Below are 23,205 nucleotides of genomic sequence, written 5' to 3'. Positions count from 1 at the left end.
GCTATAACCCTTATCAGTGTCGAAAGTAAAAGAAAACACAATTTAAAGGAGCCTTCAAGTTTTTCCTATAAGATCCCGAGAAACTTCCAAGTACTTTTAACAAGCAAGTCGACTATTTTCTTTAGTAATACCCTTAGATCTTTCTTTTTGAAAATCCGATGAGGGTTTTTATGCCAATGTATCCCCCTGGCGGTGCTATTCAATTGGTTAACTTGGTGTTATGTAGTAAAAATCTAGTTGAGAATATCGTCGTTCTGAATCACAAATTAAAGCTACTAAGAGAAAATAGGTAGGTACTTACATAACTCATGTTTGAAACATAGTAATTATATAATTGACGTTTATATAGTAATTTCTTTACTGAGTAACGACAACATAACTTTGTTGTAAACTGATGTAACACTTCGCTTTAAAGTAGATGCAAAGCATATTGTCAGAGCTGCCTGCCCGTCTACCGTGTCATTCGTCAGTCAATGTCACGTTCGGAAAATCAGAGACAGCTGAATTTCAATTTAAAATTCAATGCATTTATGAAGAATTATACCTTATTAAATTCAATTCGCTTAGTTGCTTGTGCATGATACTATCGTATTGAAAATGCACCTTATACATGTGCAATCTCAGACATGCACTTACCTTCTTCCCAGTGCCTGGCACCACTGTGTCATCGTGTACGAACATGGGCGGGCTGACTGCGTCGTTCGTGTTGATAATGGGAACTATGTTGAGGGAAATAAGTTCTGAGAGCGTGGCGAACAGATGCTTGCGGGTCTCTTCGTTGTAGAAGTCGGGCTTGGTCACTAGCACCTATGGAAACAGGAACTGAGTTTTAAATATTTTAGGTAAATATACCCGTCTCGCTAACGGAAGCGGCTCCTAAAACTAGTACGATAAAGACAAGGCGAAAAATCCCGCGTAAATACCTCAAAAATCGAGGTTTCGTACATGACTGTTACCTCCTCCAAAACTTAACCAATCCTTACCAAACTTGGAAATCCAAATGATTATTAAAATATCCGTGTCGGACCGTTTTGCTTTTTGGCTAATTAGCATAGTCAATTAGGCCATTTTGGCCATTTTTGAAGGGCTCTAGCGCCTTAAAAAACAAAAATATCAAAAAAACTAAACGGTCCGACACAGATATTGACAATTATATATTAATCTGTGTTGAAAAAATCATTGCTCTAGCATCAAAACCCACGGAGGAGACAGTCGAGTACGTTTGTATGGAGAAATGACCATTCCTGTTAGGCGAGATGTATCATTTCAAGGCCGACTGTTTGTATTCTTTATTGAGAAAAGACATAATTATATTATAAAATAAAATAAGAGTAATCAAGTAATCAGATATGTCAATAACATTGTGGAGCTTTATAGCTGCTGGTTTTCAAAAAACCGGGCAAGTGCGAGTCGGACTCGCGCACGAACGGTTCCGTACCATAATGCAAAAAAAAAACAAAAATAAAGCAAAAAAAAAAACGGTCACCCATCCAAGTACTGACCACTCCCGACGTTGCTTAACTTTGGTCAAAAATCACGTTTGTTGTATGGGAGCCCCATTTAAATCTTTATTTTATTCTGTTTTTAGTATTTGTTGTTATAGCGGCAACAGAAATACATCATCTGTGAAAATTTCAACTGTCTAGCTATCACGGTTCGTGAGATACAGCCTGGTGACAGACGGACGGACGGACGGACAGCGAAGTCTTAGTAATAGGGTCCCGTTTTACCCTTTGGGTACGGAACCCTAAAAATCAGAAATAGGAAATATAGTAACATTAGGCGCCTTTGTTCAATCAATCGTTTATTATCAATCAATTTAGGTATTATTAATATTAAGACTGATTTATAGAAAATATTCTTGAAACAGTAAATAAACCTTTACTTCATTTTATACACTAAAGTTTTCCATTAAATTTTATAGCTCGGCTTTAGCGAGAATTTGGCTAAAGATTTAATTTAAAATAAAGACTGGCCAGCTATTATTAAAATTATGAATGATTAATGAAAGAGGTTTTATAATAATAAAATGATCAAACATTGACTATTAAATTAGGGTAATTGGACGGCTCGTCAAAATAATAATAAATCTTAGACACTAATAATACAATTTGAGGTATTTCAAAGAATTTATTACTTTTGTCATTATGTTTAATTTCAAAGATGATTGATAATAGGTTAGGTACTGTTTATGAGGTTAAAATGTAGAGGTAGGGGGTGATTCAATGTCGATTAAATAAGTAAAATAGTCAATGGAAAACCAAGGTAAAATGCTGATTTATATTAGGATTTATATGAACACATTACTTATTTATGGTAACAATAGGTTTTTTACGATATATCTATTTGGCCACTATTTTTCTTTTATATCTATTTGTTGCTGACTGAACAACTAGGTAGATGATGATGATAATCTACACTTCTATTTCGTCACTTAAGGTGACAGTCCGTTTCCAACGACAGCTGCATTACTGTTCATTTTACTATGGAAATTGACAATAACAGCGACGCGTTCAGTACTAGTAGTGCGGCTGCAGTCAGAAATGGAATGTTACCATAAACTTTTAAAAATTCGTATCTTGTTCTGTCAATCAAAAGAAAAATGTGGTAGCTATTGTATGGGGTGCATACAGAGTTACTGCCTTTCAATTTTGAGGAACAGTGCGAGATACGAGATTTTTTTCAAATAAAGTAGTAAAGATTTGTATATTTTCTTTCAACTCACGTAAGGGTTACAATAGGGAGTTATCCATTTAAATATTTGCTCCTTGTACAATCTATTCAAGTAGCTATGCTGTAGGCCTATCTCAAAGTTAGATCTACTACAAGACTGCATTATCTCAGTCATAGCTTAAAACTAATACCTAACATATTTCGGCATTCTGTTAGTTAACCCATGTCCATCTTTGCCAGCCAACGTCGACGCGCAACGTTTACAAGAGTTTCAACATCATCGACTAAAATATACCTACACATAATATAGATAAAACCAATAAGGCTGTGTTTATTTTAGGAACACGGAAACAGGAAAACAGGGTAGTGTTTGTTGACCTTAGATAATTGCACATTCATGGTTTTTGCGGGGAGAGAGGTTCTGTGAGGGGAGAAAAGTTGATTATTTTTTGCTATCCCAACTGAATAACATTTATACAGCAGATTCTTGAACAGATAAGCACGCAGCGAAATCCGCTACGGCGCGTGATAATAACTATTGAAAACTTCAGATCGATAATCCGATATATAAGGTAAACGTCTCAGTGCTCGTAATGCTATGTCCAATATTTAACACCCTGCTGTCACCTCTATTACTAATAACGATGACGTAGGTAAGTATCTAAGTATAAAGATGGCATTTACTAATAAAATACTCGGACGTCCATAGTACAGAAACAAACCATTTATAAGTTTGATGCTGTTTGTGTTACACGTTATTTTTGTTTAAACTAAAATAAATTAACGCTAAAACAATTTTTTCTTGAGTTCTCCAGACGTAAGTCAAATTTCTAATTCATTGAATTATTGTACGTGAAAATACGTGGTATTTTCGTTGCCTAGCCTAGAGTCTGTTCGGAAAGAGAAGAGTCGTGGAATGTATAGGGCCCCATACATTCCACGACTCTTCTCTTTCCGCACAGACTCTATTAATTTTCATGCCTAGCCGCATTCCAAATTTAAAAGTTCCTTATTAATATTATAATATTATGTTGAGTACCCGCAGTACATCTCACTCGCACCAATACATTCAGTTTATTTTTCATTCTAAATCCATTGTAACTGAATACTGAAGATTGTTTTAGAGTTTTAAAATGCAGATGCTTTTTTTCAGTTAAGTCCCAAGGCTCTGGAGATTATCTCTACAAGCTGTCTAAATCCGATCTAAATTTCATTTTCTTATTCTGAGGATCAGCAACAAACTCGCGATGACTTTTCTTTTTCATTGAATTTGAGAAGTTTTTAAAATATTTACATAATTAAAAGTTTAACGAGATTTAGAAGATGAAGACGAAGCCTATACCTATACCTACCTACTGCCGTATTCGAACTTCAAGATATCCACAAGAGACGACACGTACTAGATCCATTCTAAATACGTTATAGTTAAGATATCAACTAGTTCTCTTTTGCAGCGCAATTCGGGCAACCAATGTCACTTAGTAGATAGCGTAAGATATCTAAGTATTAGATGTGAATTGGATCTCTAAGTCATATCCTGAGGAAATCGTTCAAGAGTATCTCCAGAATAGCCCAAATGTCAAATTTGACAGGTTAAATCTTAAACATATCGTTATCGTGTCTTGGTGATGTCTAAAAGATATCTAATAGATGTCTATTTCAAAATCCGAATCGGGCCCCTAGTATAATTAATTTGACATAGTTAGATACTACAAGTTGATGTACCCCGATAAAAAAAAATACATAGGTAACACTGAAAGTTCTTAAGATGGGCTACTTAGAGATCATAAAACAAATTATGAAGATATAGTACCTTTTTATAATAAATATGACCGCATAATGACTACAGTCTTCTCTGTTTTAAAAACTTTCAGTTTGTCCTTCGTTTGATACTATTCTGACCGGGTCAAAAAAATAATTTGTCAGTTATTTTGAGAGGTGTTTATTTTAAGATTAGTTTAACTTGTAAATGTAGTTTATGCTTTACAATGCTTTATGCTTTATGTAACCATTGAACCAACTACTAATGTCATTAGCTTTTTTTTACTCTAAATGCTTATAGCACTCAGCAGAGTTTCGTGTGTATACAAACTTTCCTTTTTAATTTTTCAATGTTTTAAAGGTTAAAATATTAAAAACACGCCATTTTATACAATAATAATGTCGCGTAAATTAAGCGACACCGTCTCTTGAAAAATATACAAAGTTAATTATCCATACAGCATAAGCCGCAGTTTTCCGTTAAAAAATATATGCGTTCATGTTACGAGTTAACGTGCATAAACAAGTTGTTTTTTATAAGCTTATATTTTAAGCTTCGTAAAATATTACTTGCCCTAAAATAGGGTTCAAAATTCATGTCATACGTTTAATTGATGTGAATTTGTATGCTGAATGCTTCGTCGGCGCGGGGTAATATTATGAAATACGTACGACATTGCCGAGTTGTTTTGGTGAACATCTTTGGAGTCCGTGACGTGCGTACACAGTGCGCCATATTTGTAGCAGATGTACTTTATTTCTCTTAATAACTAGATAGTAGGTATAAAGAAGTGCGGATGCTAAGTAGCTTTGTCTTCTTAAGTTACTATCATAAAACTAATTCCTGTAAAGGAAAAAAAGTGTGTATGAAGCTTCGCTGCGAGATACTACGTAGTAGCCCGTGGCAATTAACTTTCGTAGCCGGAAAATCGTAGTACGCGTAAAAGAGCAACATTTGCTTATAAAGGTGGGATTCCACCAGTGTGCGGCACTATGCGGCACAAGCATATTCAGTACAAAAATGCTTGTGCCGCACAGTGCCGCACACAGATGGAATCCCGCCTTAATGCGCTCTAAGCCAGTATTCAACTTTAAAAAATCTGACATTAAAATTATTTATGTACAGTGCATATCGCTCACGCATATAGAAGTATAATAATAATATATTATTAACGCAAGACACGCTAAGTGTGAAATCAATATCATTGATTAAAGTTTGAATGCTTGTATTGCTTGTCTTGAAAGGGTTCAACTGACGAACCCTGATATTGGTAGCTAATTTGGAAGGGCCAAAAATAGACCATTCTCTTTTGCTGTAAAATTTGACGATGCGCTAAAAAGAATAAGTTAAGTTACTTGTTTTTTGTAATTGAATTAATTGGGAACGACTTCAACCAAGCTATTACGATAAAAGCGCCAAAATTGGGCAGTCAAACGCGCTCCCTGTCAATTACTTTTTTGAAGCAATTAAACATAATAAAATTGGAACCCTACGGTTTACGAGCGTCTAGACGAAGTATTAGCCCTGCGTGTTTTCTTAGAAGCTTTTGCTAGTTATTAACTTACTATAAATTGAGTTGTGTTTAGATTACGTTATTTTTGGAATCGTTATCTTTGAAAAGTTGGTAACCAAAACAAAAAATATCTGAGACTAGTTTTTTAGTGTTCCGTACAAAACTTTGTTCACGGAACACTTATGGGATCACTTCGGTCTTGTTTAATTTACATTCCTTCTTTTAGTCGAATACTAACTTCAAGTTGTCAAGCGGACCCCAGGCTCTCATGAGGTAGACCCGTGGTAACCCGTTACACTTAGGTACTTGCGTATTTTCAAGAATAAATACGCAAATAAATATAACAAACCACCACCAAAAGAACAATTCTCGACACGTGTTTCGTCTCTCTACGAGATGAATCATTTCCTTAAGATGGTTTTAATTGCTGTAGCATACATACTATCGGGGATCGGAGAGCAAATCTACTGATTCCCTTCATACAAAGTAAAGTATATGTATTTACCTGTGCGATCTTCACGTTGTACTGCGAGAACATGGCGTCATACATAGACATGAGCTCCGATTGACCCACGGCCGCCGCCGCGCGGGGATCCAGGGTGCTGCTCGCATCCTACAAACAACAAGGTAACCAAACTATCTTAGAACACAGGTATGCTCTTTATTGTCTGTATAAAACACATATAAAACCGACTTTACTTAAAAATTATACTAGATCATAATAGGTACTGAAAGCTTTTTTATGCTTGGAAAGGCTAAGTTCGCCATCCAAGATACTCAATTTAAGACTAAGTGTAACAAAATAAAGTAAGGTAAGTAAGGTTAGTAGTGTGTGAATAAGATCATTTATGTATACCCATTTCTTTACAAATAAATATTTCATTTCGTTTCATTTCAAAGACTTTAATGCCTTGGACACTACTCATTATCATTATATAACAACGTAGGGGAGACCGAGGTGAGTTGTGACAGAGGAGAGTTGTGACATTGTCGATTTTTTGGAATCTAATAACTGTTAGTGAGCTCGCAACAGTATGCGTTTGTTGGCTCGCAACTTGAACTAACAAACGCGCGCTATTGCGACCTAGTTTTTAGTTAATAGATTCCAAAAAATCGACAATGTCACAACTCTCCTCTCTCAACTCACCTCGGTCTCCCCTACTCATTAAAGTACTATTTTCAATGGGTAATTCGTTGTATATTTAAGCTAAGGCTCAGGTACAGTAAAGAGACAGACAAACTATTTGTCGTTCAAACATTTACATACAAACTTTTGAAGAATAGTCATAAACATTTTTTCCGAAATTGGCCCATAATATTTAATCGACTACCCAGGAGTCTAAAAAAATAAAAATGATTCATACCTATTAAAATGCTACTTACCTATGTATGAGTTTCAATCAAAATAAATGAAACCCAACAATTGTCATTAACGTCGCGCCTGCGGTTTGGACATTAATATTCCGATATTGATTTTCATTTAGTCTAATTGTGTTTTAATGATAGAAGATATATTTGTAATTATGCTTATATAATAATTCAAACAAATAAATTACCTATATTTTGATTACTATCCTGCTCCTAACCTAATTTAGATTAGGAGTAGAAATGAAGATACCTACTTGAAGATATTGTAGTAATAGTTATCGGATAGGTATACTTTATTCGACGAAAGGAAAGCATCTCCTTCCTTCTATATTCGAACTGAGACGCTGTTGAAGGTCATCACCTAATCCCTCACATGATAACCATCTCTGTAGCCTTACGCCTTACACACACTCGCACTCACACACGCACACACACATACACACGCACCATCTTTTTCATTCCTTTTTTCTTTCTTTGAATTTCAAAATTTCCTTAATTATTAGTTTATTAGATTAGTTTCTTCTTAACCTTACAAATTGAAAACCCGGCTGCCACATCACAGGCGTAGCCTAGTGTGGGGCCACAGGATATATAAATATTGTCAACAAGGTTATTTGAAATAAATCTTATTCTTATTCTTATTCATTCCTAAATTTCCAGTGATAACACCGGTCTATAAAGCAAGGACAGGTTTATTGCAATCTATTCTGTTATCAATTTTCACTATATCGGGGGTCTATTCGGCTCAGTTAAATTTATAAGTCCCACTCAAGACACCATATAAAACTCCACGCATAACGGATATATAGCCATTTCACAGCGACTAGCCAAAGCTGCAGGCATGATGGGCACTTTTGCGCAGAGAATGACGCGGGGTGGACCATTTTACTTCACTCCGTATATTTTGTAAGTGTTAACTTTTCAAACTTTTTTTTTCTTTTTTTTTCATTAATATAAAAATTTGGAATATCGCTCGCAGACGTATCTGCATGTTTAAAAATTGTTAACTTTTCATTCAAATTTAGCATTTTAATTATTCAAGTATCAAAATAAATGACCACCAGTAGTTAAGGTAAACTGGTGCTCGACGCGGTCCCAGTACATATCATCTTGAAACTTAAGTCATTGTCAATAAAGGTGACAGCAAGATATCATCTATTGGGTATTAGCATGTCGAGCACTACGATTACCTTACAAGTAGGTACCTAAATTACATACCTCTCTAGTGTGATCGCTGGGCGACAGCGTCTCTCTCATGGACATGGACATCAGCAGCTCATGTGTCAGCTTCTGTCGCCCGAAAGCCACGGCCCCGCTGCTCACCATGATGCACTCGCGGCCCTCGTGGTGGTACTATTATTTATTCTGTGAAGTAGGTAAGTTACATACCTCTCTAGTGTGATCGCTGGGCGACAGCGTCTCTCTCATGGACATGGACATCAGCAGCTCATGCGTCAGCTTCTGCCGCCCGAAGGCCACGGCCCCGCTGCTCACCATGATGCACTCGCGGCCCTCGTGGTGGCATTCTGCCACCTGAGGAAAAGGAAAATGCATAAGTTGTGGCATAAGTACCTAGTGTTCTCACACATTTTTAAGTACCTGAAAGTACCGAGATCCGGAAGAGATCGCGTTTTAGCGACAAGACTGCCGGTGGTTTACTCCGACTTAAATTGGTTTATATTACCTATGTATGCAATGTACTACATAGTTTAATTTTGAGGTATTTCTTTGAATGTTTTGGGGTTTTCGTATACCTACCTATTTAAAACTTCGATATTTTATGGAGAGTTTTGCAATGGAACACGTTACTTATCTGATGTATTAATAATTAGGCACAAAATTACCAACGCTTATCTTTGTTTATACCTAGAAATAAAACAAAACACAATAAAAAAAAAACAAACAAAAACCTCTATTTATCTGCGTTAACGAAGGAATAATGAATTGGCTAGCAAAGTCTGTAGAAAGTGAAAAACGAAGATTAAATCCTTTTCGGATTTTCCGTGCACAAATCCGTCGAGAACATTGTCGAGAAACTCAAACAGAAAGTCAGCCACCCACTGCTCTTTAAAAAGAATTTTGCGATTTTTCTGTTTAATGGCAGCTGTCAGAAGTCGCAGATGTTCTTTTGTTTGCTCCTAATTTAACATCAAAGGCTAAAAACATGATAATGACATTAATGACTAGCTTTTAAGAGTTCGAGGACACCGAGATACCTGTCATATTCAACCATATTTAGTTACGCTGGAAAACACAGTTCAATGAACCGTCTTTGCCAGATTGTTTTCAGCTATACCTATTTGAGGTTACATTATGTGGTTTTTTGTGCGCTTTATACTATGGTTTACATGATACATGTTTTTTTTTTATATTTTACTCTCAGACTGTTGTAAACAATGTCGCTATTATAAAACAATTTTTGTAACGCAAAACCTACATAATTTAACTACATACTTAAGTGGTTCTTCCACGCCAATGACCTTCGATCTGAATCCCTTAGTTTGCTAATGTTTTTTGTAGCTTGTCATATTTACGCACACATTAGCGCTGCCAAGTTTGCCAACCAAGCGTCTGGCATATTTCAGCTGAGACCTGTCACTGAAAGTGCGCTGCTTTCGCAGCTCAGCGCTCGCTAGCGTTCATCGATTTATAAGACGTTATCACGTCAAAAAAAAATGGTTGTCTGTAAAGTCGGTTTACGAACGATAATTTTGAACGTCATAAGAAAACATAGTAACCATACATAACGTTACCATGGAGATCCGTCCACAACGTTACCATGGAGATTTGTCCACAACGTGACATTTTTTTCGTGCGTGCTACCGGTGTTCATCAATTTATAAGACGTTATCACGTCAAAAACATACCTGTTCAACAATAGAAGCTAGACGGCCTAGAGCCAGACCATTGGCGTCTTCTCTGGTAATCACAGCGCTGCCAAGTTTGACAACCAAGCGTCTGGCATATTTCAGCTGAGACCTGTCGCTGAAAGTGCGCTGCTTTCGCAGCTCAGCGCTCGCTAGCGTTCGCTTGTCCACATTGGCACCCTGTAAAAAATACAAGTTAAAATAAATTAATTTGTAAGAGTGAACGAGGTTGAAGAATTCTGCTAGAAGATTTGAGTTTAAGTTAGTGATAGAGATTTTTTGTCTTGCATTCTTAGGTCATACTGAAAATTCCTGGACTGGCCACTTAGAAAAAATAAGTCTTCTAATATATATCAGAATCCAGAAACATTCAGTATCACCTACGTACTTACATAGTATTCTATTTTCTAAAGGTTCATTTATGTTTCCCTATTCTGTCCGCAGAATTTTGATAAGTAACTAATGATAGCTTCAAATCTGTCTTATATTTTCAAATTTCAAAATTTACTTCGCGAATATTTTGACGTTTTGTAAAGATAAGCGTAATTAGACGTAAACGTATCGGGTTTACTTGAGCTCTCAAATTACGTACTAATTAGAATTAGATATGACAAGGATAACGCGAACTTTAATTCAATATTTTATTTAACAACCAATAAAATTTTAAGACTTTTTGGAATTAGATTTATGGATAAAATATCAATAAAAAAAATGGTATCCGATTTAGCTCTTCTTCGATTTCTCTCCGATTCTCGAATCCAAGTTGAGTTTTTCGTAATTGATGAATAGATGAATTCAGCAAAAGGAAAACAGTTACTTTGTCTCTATCGTCGGATGACAAGCAAAAATCACTAAGTATTATCAAAAAATTAAAGTAACAATGCACTTTATTGCACTTGTAACACTTACGGTTTATTGTCCAATAATTTCAAATGTGTTAGTTAGTGACTTTTGCTTGTCACCCGACGCTATATTGTTGACACTTATTAAAGTTAAAGTATGGACTCGACTTCACAAGACGTAAAGCCGTAATTTTCTGGTCTCTATCAGCAGTTCCTCTTTACTAATGTCGGTTTTTGAGATCAATTTTAGGAGTTACAAAAAAAATAAAGAGTTAGGTACGTCGATTTAGCCGGGGTTTCATCAACAGAATCTTGAAGTGACAGCAACAGGACCAACGATATTAAACCCTTGAAAAAGAAAATCTATAATTTTTAAGAAAAAAAAACCGACTTCCATGGGGGCCGATGAAAGATTATTGTAGATGGTACACTATGTAGAAAAGGAGGTAAAACCACCCACTTTTCTACTAGCATTTCGCTTCTGTATAATGGCTCCTCTACAGGATGGGCCAACGCCAGCCACTCCAAGGGACGCAGCCATGCGGTAGAATGAGATAGCAATATCACTTGCTCCCTCTAACGCATAAATGCGTCCCTTGGAGTGGCCGGCGTTGGCCCATCGTGAAGAGGAGCCATGAGGGTCGTAGTTCTAGCCTAACCTAACCCACTCCTCAGATAGCAGTTCGGTTCTGTGCGGATCGCAGTTCGAACCTAATCAAACCCACTTTTCAAGTAGCATTTCGTTTCTGTAAGGCTCGCAGTTCTAACCTAACCTAATCCTTGTTCGGTTCTGTGAGGATCGCAGTTCAAACCTAACCTAACCCACTTAATGGCGCATGCCGTGCGGTGTACGGGGGTTTAAGCGGGAGGGGCTAGTAAGATTGGCATCATCGTACTTTATACATAGGTACATTAATTTATGGTAGGTAATCATAGTTGTTTATTTAGTTAAGGTATCATAGTGGTTTTCTGGGTCAAGGTCTGGGTCCGAGTCCGGGTCCGAGTCCGGGTCCGAGTCCGGGTCCGAGTCCGGGTCCGAGACCGGGTCCGAGACCGGGTCCGAGACCGGGTCCGAGTCCGGATCCGAGTCCGGTTCCGAGTACGGGTCCGAATCCGGATCCGAGTCCAGGTCCGGGTCTGAACCGGATCCGGGTACGAGTCCGAGTCCGGGTCCCAGTCCAAGTCAAAATCGAAATTCGTAATCACCAAACGTGTACCATGCGTCATTGAAGAGTTCTGTTCTGGTCATCATCAGCAGTTCCACTTCATCAAATGCGACAGTTTTTAATGTAAATGCTTGATTTTATAATGAAAATACAAAAAAATCTATACGTGTGCCTTTAATATTTGAGGAGTTCCCTCGATTCCTTATGGATCCCATTATCAGAACTCGAGCTTGACAAAAATGTGGCTTAAAAACTTAACTTGCTTAACGAACATAACGAAAAGGAAAAATCGCCAAACGTGAACTATGCGTCGTTTAAGAGTTCTGTTCTGATCATCATCAGCAGTTCCACTTCATCAAATGCAACAGTTTTTAATGAAAATGCTTGATTTTCTGATGTAAATACAAAAATCTCTATACGCATGCCTTTAAGATTTGAGGAGTTCCCTTGATTCCTCATGGATCCCATCATCAGAACTCGAGCTTGACAAAAATGTGGCTTAAAAACTTAACTTGCTTAACAAACATAACGACGAGGACAAATCGCCAAACGTGAACTATGCGTCGTTGAAGAGTTCTGTTCTGATCATCATCAGCAGTTCCACTTCATCAAATGCAACAGTTTTTAATGAAAATGCTTGATTTTCTGATGTAAATAGAAAAATCTCTATACGCATGCCTTTAAGATTTGAGGAGTTCCCTTGATTCCTCATGGATCCCATCATCAGAACTCGAGCTTGACAAAAATGTGGCTTAAAAACTTAACTTGCTTAACAAACATAACGACGAGGACAAATCGCCAACCGTGAACTATGCGTCGTTGAAGAGTTCTGTTCTGATCATCATCAGCAGTTCCACTTCATCAAATGCAACAGTTTTTAATGAAAATGCTTGATTTTCTGATGTAAATAGAAAAATCTCTATACGCATGCCTTTAAGATTTGAGGAGTTCCCTTGATTCCTCATGGATCCCATCATCAGAACTCGAGCTTGACAAAAATGTGGCTTAAAAACTTAACTTGCTTAACAAACATAACAAAGAGGACAAATCGCCAACCGTGAACTATGCGTCGTTAAAGAGTTCCGTTCTGATCATCATCAGCTGTTCCACTTCATCAAATGTCACTTTTTTGGGTGTATATGCTTGATTTGTTGATAAATATGGAGTGCCCCAGGGAAGCATCCTTGGGCCTCTACTATTTCTATTATATGTTAACGACCTTCCTGACATCACACATCATAAATGTATTTTATTCGCCGATGACATTTCAATTATAGTATCAAGTAATCAATCAGAAACTCAAGCAAATCACGAATTTGACATAAATAGTGCAATAGAATGTGTAGTAAAGTGGCTTGAAGGAAACAATCTCCAAGTTAATTTGGAAAAAACAACGTATTTACGTTTTAATCAATCTAGTCAATCTATAATTATAAGCTACAATGGACATTTATTACAAGAACGTGACATAGTAAAATTTTTAGGAATACATTTAGATAATAAGCTAAACTGGAATGGACATATTGAGACTGTATGCGCAAGACTGAATAGATTTGTTTTTGTCCTTAATAGATTGCGTAGAACATCTGATCACAGAACTGCCATGACTGCCTATTACGGATATGTCGAATCAATTCTCAGATATGGACTCACGGTCTGGGGTAATGGGATAGATATTATAAGAGTACTGCGATCCCAAAAAAAATGTATTCGTGCAATCTGTGGTATTAGCCCTCTCGAGTCATGTAGGCCGATGTTTCTCAAGCTTAAAGTCCTGCCATTTCCTTGCCTGTATGTTTTTGAAGTAGCCAAATTTGTTAAACAACACCCTGAATTATTTATTACAGCTAGTGACATATACCCTAGAAATACTAGAAATGGTGAACGACTTGTAGTTGGAATGCAAAAAAAAACTGCTATTTTTAACAAAAACTGCCCTGCTATGTGTGTAGAAATATTTAATAAGTTGCCATCTGACATTAAATGCTTGCCAATGAATAAATTTAAGAAAACCCTACATGAGTGGCTGTTAAATAAAATGTTTTATTCACTTCACGATTATTTCAATGATATATTGTAGTACATAATGTATATAATGTAATAAATACTTAGCTTAAGAAATACAACAAATATTTGCATGCTGTTTGTGGACGGTTGAATTAGGAGGAACTTTATGTATATATAACAACTGTAATCTGACCCTATTCACGCAAATAAATAATTTATGATTATGATTTATGATTTTATGAAAAACCCAAAAATCACTATATGTATGCCTTTAAGATTTGAGGAGTTCCCTCGATTCCTCATGGATCCCATCATCAGAACTGGGTTTAGACAAAAACGGGACCAATCTGTATGCATATACATTCAATCAAAAAAAGAATTTTCAAAATCGATCTAGTAATGACGGAGATATGGAGTAACAAACATAAAAAAAATAAAAAAAAAATAAAAAAAATAAAAAAAATAAAAAAAAAACATACAACCGAATTGATAACCTCCTTCTTTGAGATTTGGAAGTCGGTTAAAAACGGGTCCAGTCGTCGTTGAGGTCGCAAAAAAAAGTTACGATTATGTTAATAAAACTGTCAAAACATATGCCGATAGCATATGTTTTGACAGTTTTATTTTTAGTTTTATTTTTAGCTTTTTTAGCTTATTAATATCAATGTCTGCTAAAGTTGACAAGCCGAGAATAATCGGTCCCGTTCCATCATACCAATACGTCGGAAAGGGACAAACGATTATTGTCGGCTTGTCAACTTTAGTAGACGTTTATGAATAAGGGGGTTAGTGTTTCCGATTTCACGTTGATGATACGAGTATCTTATAACCAAAGAAACCTCCCGTTGACCCATCGGGGTTTTATATTTCACACAAAATAATGACAAGCTCTAGATGTCCCTTTAGGACCTATAAATCAATATAACACACATCTTGCTGATGTTCGGGGCTGAAAGACTCGATCACTCAATTTTTCCTTATAATAAAATACCTAAAAACTGACAACTCTATTTATAAAGGTCGAGAAAAAGGTGCGAAATCTTTTCTTATTTTAGCACAAGAATGGTCTTTTACAGTACATATATGTACTCGTAGTGTTACTTTACCTGCAATAGTGCGATAATTAGCAATTTATACGAAACTATGTCGAAAATGTAAAGGGGCATTTGTAATTTTGTACTGTAATAGTACATTACGATACAAGCGCGGAAAGTAGGAAATTCGCAATCGAATTACCTTTACGACGTTTTATATGGCCCTTTAAATTTTCGACATAAATATGCACGTGTTGTACCAATTAACGCACAAGGGCGCTAACACCATTGTTCATAACCGAACACAAGTTGAGTATATTTAGGTGTATAAAAACTCTTTAGGTTCTTTTTTACTCTATTATTATCTATGATAAGAAACAACTGAATAGAAACAATGGAGAAGAGATTTAGTTGTCATGGTATGAAAATGTAAGTTTTTGCGGAGAAAAATATATTTTGTAGTTGCAGTGAGTTGTTTTATTGTGGAGACACGGTCAGGACCAGGGCCCCTTTAAATTGTCTCGCACATTAAATTGGTCCTTCGTGAGCTGTTTTAATTAAATTGCTCCTTCAAGAGCTGTTTTAAGAAGATTGCATTTTGCAAATAAAGATGAAAAGATGATGAAAAGTTTGAAATCAAGATCATCAAGGTGATGATACATCAACGATGATGAATTTTCAGTAGCTGTTCTTCTTTTCAAGAGAACGACTTCATTCTTAAACAAGGCAAGAACGAGCATTTCGTCTGTTCGGAACGTCGTGATTACAGAACTAGTTCGTGCGGCGACATCAGGCGATTTCTGTGTTGGTGTATAGTTTCTAATAGTTTCCGTCGCGGTGAGGCGATCTGCGGCGAACGGTCTTCGACGAGCTGCTAGCACCTGAAGTATCCGAACGCGACGGGTCAACGACCGCAGAACTGTCACCGGTCACCGGCGCCTTGTGTTGTTGGTTGTGTTGTGGTGGACGTAAATCTTATTTATTTAATATAATTAGTCTCATGTAAGTATTGCCAAGATTCTCATAAAATATATGAATGTGCCAAGTGGTGTACCCTTGTTTTGCCGACAAACTTTTCATCGAATATTATTTCATCGACAACGATTCATCGAAACGTTAGTACTAGTAATATTGTTTGGCGTTATTTTGTTTCATATACTATTTATTTCAATTTTTCTTACTGCGTAGAAATACTATTCAACGAATATTACTTGATCGCTGATTCGTTTCAAATTATTTTAATTGGCACAACTACTAAACATTGCAATTCATTTGTTCGACGTATTACTTCAATACATTTAGGTTTCGGTTAGGTTAGATCTGCGACCCCACACAGAAACGAACGGCTATCAAAGTTCGTTTAGGTTAGGTTAGAACTGCGACCCCACACAGAAACGAACGGCTTTAAAAGTAGGTTTAGGTTAGGTTAGAACTGCGATCCCACACAGAAACGAACGGCTTTCAAAGTGGGTTTAGGTTAGGTTAGAACTGCGACCCCACCCAGAAACGAACGGCCTTCAAAGCAGGTTTAGGTTAGGTTAGAACTGCGACCCCACACAGAAACGACCGGCTTTCAAAGTAGGTTTAGGTTAGGTTAGAACTGCGACCCCACACAAAAACAAACGGCTTTCAAAGTAGGTTTAGGTTAGGTTAGAACTGCGACTCCACACAGAAACGAACGGCTATCAAAGAAGGTTTAGGTTAAGTTAGAACTGCGACCCCACACAAACGAACGGCTATCAAAGTCAAATATTACATATTGAAATAATTTTATGCGTAATAAATTTTATTTAATGCAATTCAAAATGAAATAAGAAAACCCGTAAAGAAATACCACGATATAAACTATATACGAAATAACTCGAGTACCAATTAAAAGTCCCAGATTTAAATTTACTAGTATCAATTCTTCGACGCAATGACTTGTCGATGAAATGAAAATACTTGAAACGTTGTCTTCGAAATAACATTCGATGAAATGTCTGTCGGCAATTCAAGGGTAAACCGTGCCAAGTTTAAGAGCGCTCTTACAAGAAAAGTCGAAATAATGCAAAATTGATGATACTAGTCGACGAAATTCAGGACTTTGTGCTCATTATTAGAAGCAATGAATGCTTGTTTCAGTAAAAGCGTCTTCTTATCTTTTAAAATATCGTTGTAAATATTAGAAAAAACACTTATTAAATTAGTAATGATTTTTTTTCTGATGGTCGTTTCCGAAAAACCCCGTGAAGCACTGAATGGCAAGCTCTTATTTGGAAATGTTGAGAAGTTTACTCTGCTAAACCTGGCTATTTTGTATTACTAATACCCTGTACTTTAGGCATATCAAACGATATTTTCCCTACATACCTTTGAGAAAGAGAAAATCAAAGTAAAACGAACTCAATTTTCTCTCTGAAACAAGTGTCAATTCCTACGAAAATCTACTTAATATCGAAGTCATTTTCTTACTCAAGCAATCTGCAACGTTTGCTTATACTGTTGGTATACATTAGTGTTTATGAAATTCTACTATAATTTTTTGGCAATTTTTTGAAAACCACTCTATATTACCGATGACGCGCGCTGCGCTACCTCAGTGCCGCGGCAGAGCTTGTACAGGCAGGACGTGTGTCGGTCGGCTCCGCACATTTTCAACGGCGACGACGAGGTTTTTTATCATTGTGTGCGGCGGGCGCCGTGTAAAACGCTATACTGTGTGCGTGTAAACCACAACGAGAGACTTTGATCCTAGCACTGTTTTTATAGTATTATAATTTATAATGGTACAGTTTAATAAACTACCGGACAGAATTAAAAATATTTGAAACGATCTGACATTCTATATGTATTTATTTGACTCAAGATAGTACTCAGGGTCTGATGATGGAACCGGAAGGTGGTCACCGGTACCAATCAACCATGCAACTAAACCACTTCGTGTTTAGGCTCGTTTTATTCATCTCAACAAGATCTTTGACACAAGATAGTACTCAGGGTCTGATGATGGAGCCGGAAGGTGGTCACCGGTACCAATCAACCATGCAACTAAACCACTTCGTGTTTGGGCACGTTTGATTCGGCTCAACAAGATCTTTGACTTAAGATAGTACTCAGGGTCTGATGATGGAGCCGGAAGGTGGTCACCAGTACCAGTCAACCATGCAACTAAACCACTTCGTGTTTAGGCTCGTTTGATTAGTCTCAACAAGATCTTTGACACAAGATAGTACTCAGGGTCTGATGATGGAGCCGGAAGGTGGTCACCGGTACCAATCAACCATGCAACTAAACCACTTCGTGTTTGGGCTCGTTTGATTCGTCTCAACAAGATCTTTGACACAAGATAGTACTCAGGGTCTGATGATGGAGCCGGAAGGTTGTCACCGGTACCAATCAACCATGCAACTAAACCACTTCGTGTTTGGGCTCATTTGATTCGGCTCAACAAGATCTTTGACTTAAGATAGTACTCAGGGTCTGATGATGGAGCCGGAAGGTGGTCACCAGTACCAATCAACCATGCAACTAAACCACTTCGTGTTTAGGCTCGTTTTATTCGTCTCAATAAGATCTTTGACACAAGATAGTACTCAGGGTCTGATGATGGAGCCGGAATGTGGTCACCGGTACTAATCAACCATGCAACTAAACCATTTCGTGTTTGGGCTCCTTCCTATATCCTATATCCTTCATATAGCCGTCGGAAACATGTTCCGGAACCTTTGGTAAACTCAGACACCGCTTTTGAACGCATTTGGTCAGTTTCACAAAAATGGCCTAAATAAAAAGGACATTAGGTAGGTACATACAAAGTAATCGTCAATCCGAATTGAGGATTGACCGATCAATTCGAATTAACGATTAGTAATCGTCAATCTTCAATCAGTAGATTTAGAATTAGTTTCGTCAATCGTCAATCGTCAATTCGAATTGATCGGTCAATCCTCAATCGTCAATCGTCAATTCGAATTGATTTTTTGCCAACACTGCTATCATGTAACTGAACCACTTCATGTTTGGGCTCGTTTGATTCGTCTCGACAAGACCTTGGACACAAGTTAGTACTCAGGGTCTGATGATGGAGCTGGACTGTGGCCACGGGTACCAGTCTACCATGTAACTGAACCACTTCGTGTTTGGGCTCGTTTGATTCGTCGCAACAAGATCTTTGACAAAAGATACTACTCAGGGTCTGATGATGGAGCTCGAAGGTGGCGACGGGTACCAGTCTATCACGTAACTGAACCACTTCGTGTTTGGGCTTCGTGTTTGGTTTATCACCTAGTGTCAAAGATCTTGTTGAGACGAATTAAACGAGCCTAAACACGAAGTGGTTTAGTTGCATGGTTGATTGGTACCGGTGACCACCTTCCAGCTCCATCATCAGACTCTGAGTATCACCTAGTGTCAAAGATCTTGTTGAGACTAATCAAACGAGCCTAAACATGAAGTGGTTTAGTTGCATGGTTGATTGGTACCGGTGACCACCTTCCGGCTCCATCATTAGACTCTGAGTATCACCTAGTGTCAAAGATTTTGTTGAGACTAGTCAAATGAGCCTAAACATGAAGTGGTTTAGTTGCATGGTTGATTGGTACCGGTGACCACCTTCCAGCTCCATCATCAGACTCTGAGTATCACCTAGTGTCAAAGATTTTGTTGAGACGAATAAAACGAGCCTAAACACGATGTGGTTTAGTTGTATGGTTGATTGGTAATGGTGACCACCTTCCAGCTCCATCATCAGACCCTGAGTACTATCTTGTGTCAAAGATCTTGTTGAGACGAATCAAACGAGCCCAAGCACGAAATTGTTTAGTTACATGAGAGACTGGTACCCGTGGCCACCTTCCAGCTCCATCATCAGACCCTGTGTATCTTCAGTGTCAAAGATCTTGTTGAGACGAATCAAACGAGCCCAAACACGAAGTGGTTTAGTTACATGATAGACTGGTACCCGTGGCCACCTTCCAGCTCCATCATCAGACCCTGTGTATCTTCAGTGTCAAAGATCTTGTTGAGACTAATCAAAAGAGCCTAATCATGGTACTACATGGTTGATTGGTATCCGTGACCACCTTAATCATCATCATTATCATCAGATCCTCAGTACCAGTTCGTTTTTAAACCCTCGTTGATACAAACTTTACAACCTATAGGTACCAAATGCAATGACGAAATATGTAAATAAGCGAGTACCTATAATTTATTTCGAGTAATATACGTTCATAAGTACGAGTATGGGGCTATTCATAAATTACGTCGTTTCAAATGGGAGGAGGGGGGGTCTGGACATCGGATGATGGTAGCATGACGTAGGAGGAAACAGAGTCATCCGAAGCATGATTTTTGGATGATTTGAGGGATGGGGGGGTAAAAAATAGATGACGTATTTTATGAACAGCCCCTATGTACATTTGCACTGCATTTAGTATTTTCGTACTTACCAAATAACAGTTTTAGGACTTTATAAGTTAAGTACAGTTAGTGTTGTTATGGTTGATTTCAGTATGCTTCGCGAAGGATCAAGAATGTTTAATCCATCATTGTAGTGCGAGTGTGGTAGAAGGGATCGGAATACTGAGCTCGCACGGCCTGCCGCAGCGCGTAAAATACCTAAACTCGCTCAACCCCGAAATGTAATAGCACTCTTAAGTTGCTCCCTTATAAAGAGCGGTGTGAGTTTGTTGATGCAAACAATTTGTGTAAATTGTGTCTCAATGGTCATCGAGGTAGATGTTTAATGAGATTGAAATGTGCACAACACTCTGTTGCATTCGCCAAACAAAGGTAAGGTAACTAATGTTTCCTTGGCTGATGAACCCTCTCAGAATGTAAATAATAATAGTAAATCAAATGATGGTTGCTTGCCTACCGACTCGTCCACAAATGTGAGCTTGTCCGCTAGACCTCGGAATGCAAGTGTATTGCTTCCGTCTGTAATTGTGAAGTTGAAGAAAAAAGATGGTACCTGTACTCATGCCAGAGCACTTCTGGACTCTTGCTCGCAGATACATTTTGCTACTGAAAAACTGATTGAGGAAGTAGGTATTTCTACATATGATACTGATGAGGTAGTGACTGGTGTGTGTGAAAGAGACAATAATATTGCGCAAAAGGCTGATTTAGTTATTTACTCTACTGTGGGTGATTTTAAAGTTGATGTGTCATGCTGTGTGACAAGGAAGATTACTTGTGCCCTTCCGCAGCAAACATTTGACACGTCTCAGTTTGATTTTCCATCCTATGCCCAGTTGGCTGATGAGAAATTCAATGAATCGAATGAGAATTCACTATTATTAGGTGCCGACGTCTTTTTCCAGGCGTTCCAGTATGTGTGCCGGCAGCTGACACCTGTGGGTCCATATCTGGTGAAGACGAGGTTCGGTCATATAGTAGGCGGGGCGCTGCCCTTCCCCGCTGGCAAGAAGTCTATAAGTAACTATTGTGTTACATCTAAAGGTAATCCTGTTGATTTTAATGTAGCTAGGGATGATTTGCAACCACCTTTCCCATGTGCTAAACAAAGTGAGGTTTGTTTGCTGTCAAACGATTGTCAACCTTCTGAAAACATTGTTGATATTATGTCCAAATTTTGGGATTGTGAAAAAGTACCTGATATCATTAGGGAAACCGGTACAGAGGCTGAGCAGGCGGAACAGATTTTTCAGGAGTCTGTTAAATTAGAAAATTACAAGTTCACTGTAGCCTTGCCGGTGAAGGTTGAGTTAGATAAGTTAGATTTAGGTGATTCTTTTAGTAGCGCCTTGCAACGACTTTTCAATTTAGAAAAGCGGTTGTCACGCGATCCGGAGTTGGGTAAAAAGTATAAAAAATTCATACAGGATTATATTGACCAAGGTCATGCTAAATATTTTGACATGTCTAATTATGACTTAAGTGCAGGTAATGTCATGTTTCTGCCCCATCACCCTGTGATTAGTTCCAGTAAAACCACACCAGTTAGGGCTGTTTTTGAAGCTTGTGCTGTCACAAAAAATGGTATATGTTTAAATGACATTTTATTAAATGGTCCGGTGGTTCAAAAGGATCTCTTTGAAATTCTGATTTTGTTCAGAACTTTCAAGTATGTATTATTGTGTGATATAAAGGCTATGTATCGCCAAATTTTGATTGAGGATAAGTATCGTTGTTTGCAAAATATCTTGTGGCGCGATTCTCCTGACGAGTCAGTCAAATGTGTACAGTTGCAGACAGTTACATATGGTTTAAAGAATTCTGCGTTTTTAGCATGTAGGTGTTTGTTAGAATTAGCCCGAAGGTATGAAAGTCAATATCCCTTGGCTTCATTTGTGTTGAAGCACACGTGTTATGTCGATGATATTCAGTGTGGTTCTAATGATTTGAATGAGCTTGCGCAGATGAAAAAGGAGTTGATAGGGCTAATGAAGTTGGCTAGTTTGTCTCTACACAAATGGTGTTCTAATAACCAAGAAATTTTAAGCGACATACCGGTTGAATTGCATCAACTCGATAGTAGGAGCTTTGATAAAAATAATGAATATGTTAAAACTCTTGGATTGACATATGACGTCATTACTGATACTCTCGACATGAAGTGTCCTGTTAAAGAGGTTCAAGAAAAGTACACGAAGCGTCAGATGCTTAGCTTCATAAGCAAATTTTTTGATCCTTTAGGATTGTGTGGCCCTGTGTTAGTGCAGGCAAAGATATTAATGCAACAGGTTTGGTTTGAATCTTTGAAATGGGATGAGGTTTTACCTCAAGGTCTTAACAAAAAATGGGTTGACTTTGCCAATAGCTTAATTCAAATGTCCAGCATCTCGATCGCTAGGAATATCAATGTTCAAGGAGCGCAATCGTTAGAATTAGTGGGATTTTCTGATGCTTCTAATGCTGCGCATGGATGTTGTTTGTACTTACGTGTCATTGATGCTGACAACAAGGTTTCGGTGAATCTTTTGTGCTCGAAGACGCGCATCAATCCTAAGGCTAAATCCTTGACC

General features: G+C 37.7%; 1 protein-coding gene across 5 annotated transcripts in view; it reads right to left on the bottom strand.

Annotated features, from left to right (window-relative positions):
- Nucleotides 1–23,205, bottom strand: part of LOC134667950 (delta-1-pyrroline-5-carboxylate synthase) — a 267,662-nt gene that overhangs the window by 3,688 nt on the left and 240,769 nt on the right. For 4 of the 5 annotated variants that reach the window (XM_063525378.1, XM_063525376.1, XM_063525374.1 and 1 more), the window contains 4 exons: nucleotides 10,184–10,363; nucleotides 8,706–8,849; nucleotides 6,454–6,561; nucleotides 637–807 (listed from right to left, as the gene is read on the bottom strand). In XM_063525378.1, the coding sequence (XP_063381448.1) occupies nucleotides 637–807; nucleotides 6,454–6,561; nucleotides 8,706–8,813 (387 nt within the window). In that variant the 5' untranslated portion in view covers nucleotides 8,814–8,849; nucleotides 10,184–10,363. Of the gene's footprint in view, nucleotides 1–636; nucleotides 808–6,453; nucleotides 6,562–8,534; nucleotides 8,667–8,705; nucleotides 8,850–10,183; nucleotides 10,364–23,205 lie in introns of those variants that run through there. The other variant, XM_063525377.1, reaches the window with a different exon arrangement.

Source organism: Cydia fagiglandana, chromosome 10, assembly GCF_963556715.1.
Source record: "Cydia fagiglandana chromosome 10, ilCydFagi1.1, whole genome shotgun sequence".
NCBI lineage: Eukaryota > Metazoa > Arthropoda > Insecta > Lepidoptera > Tortricidae > Cydia > Cydia fagiglandana.
Note: the sequence above shows the minus strand (reverse complement) of the source record. Positions and strands in the feature narration are given on the sequence as shown.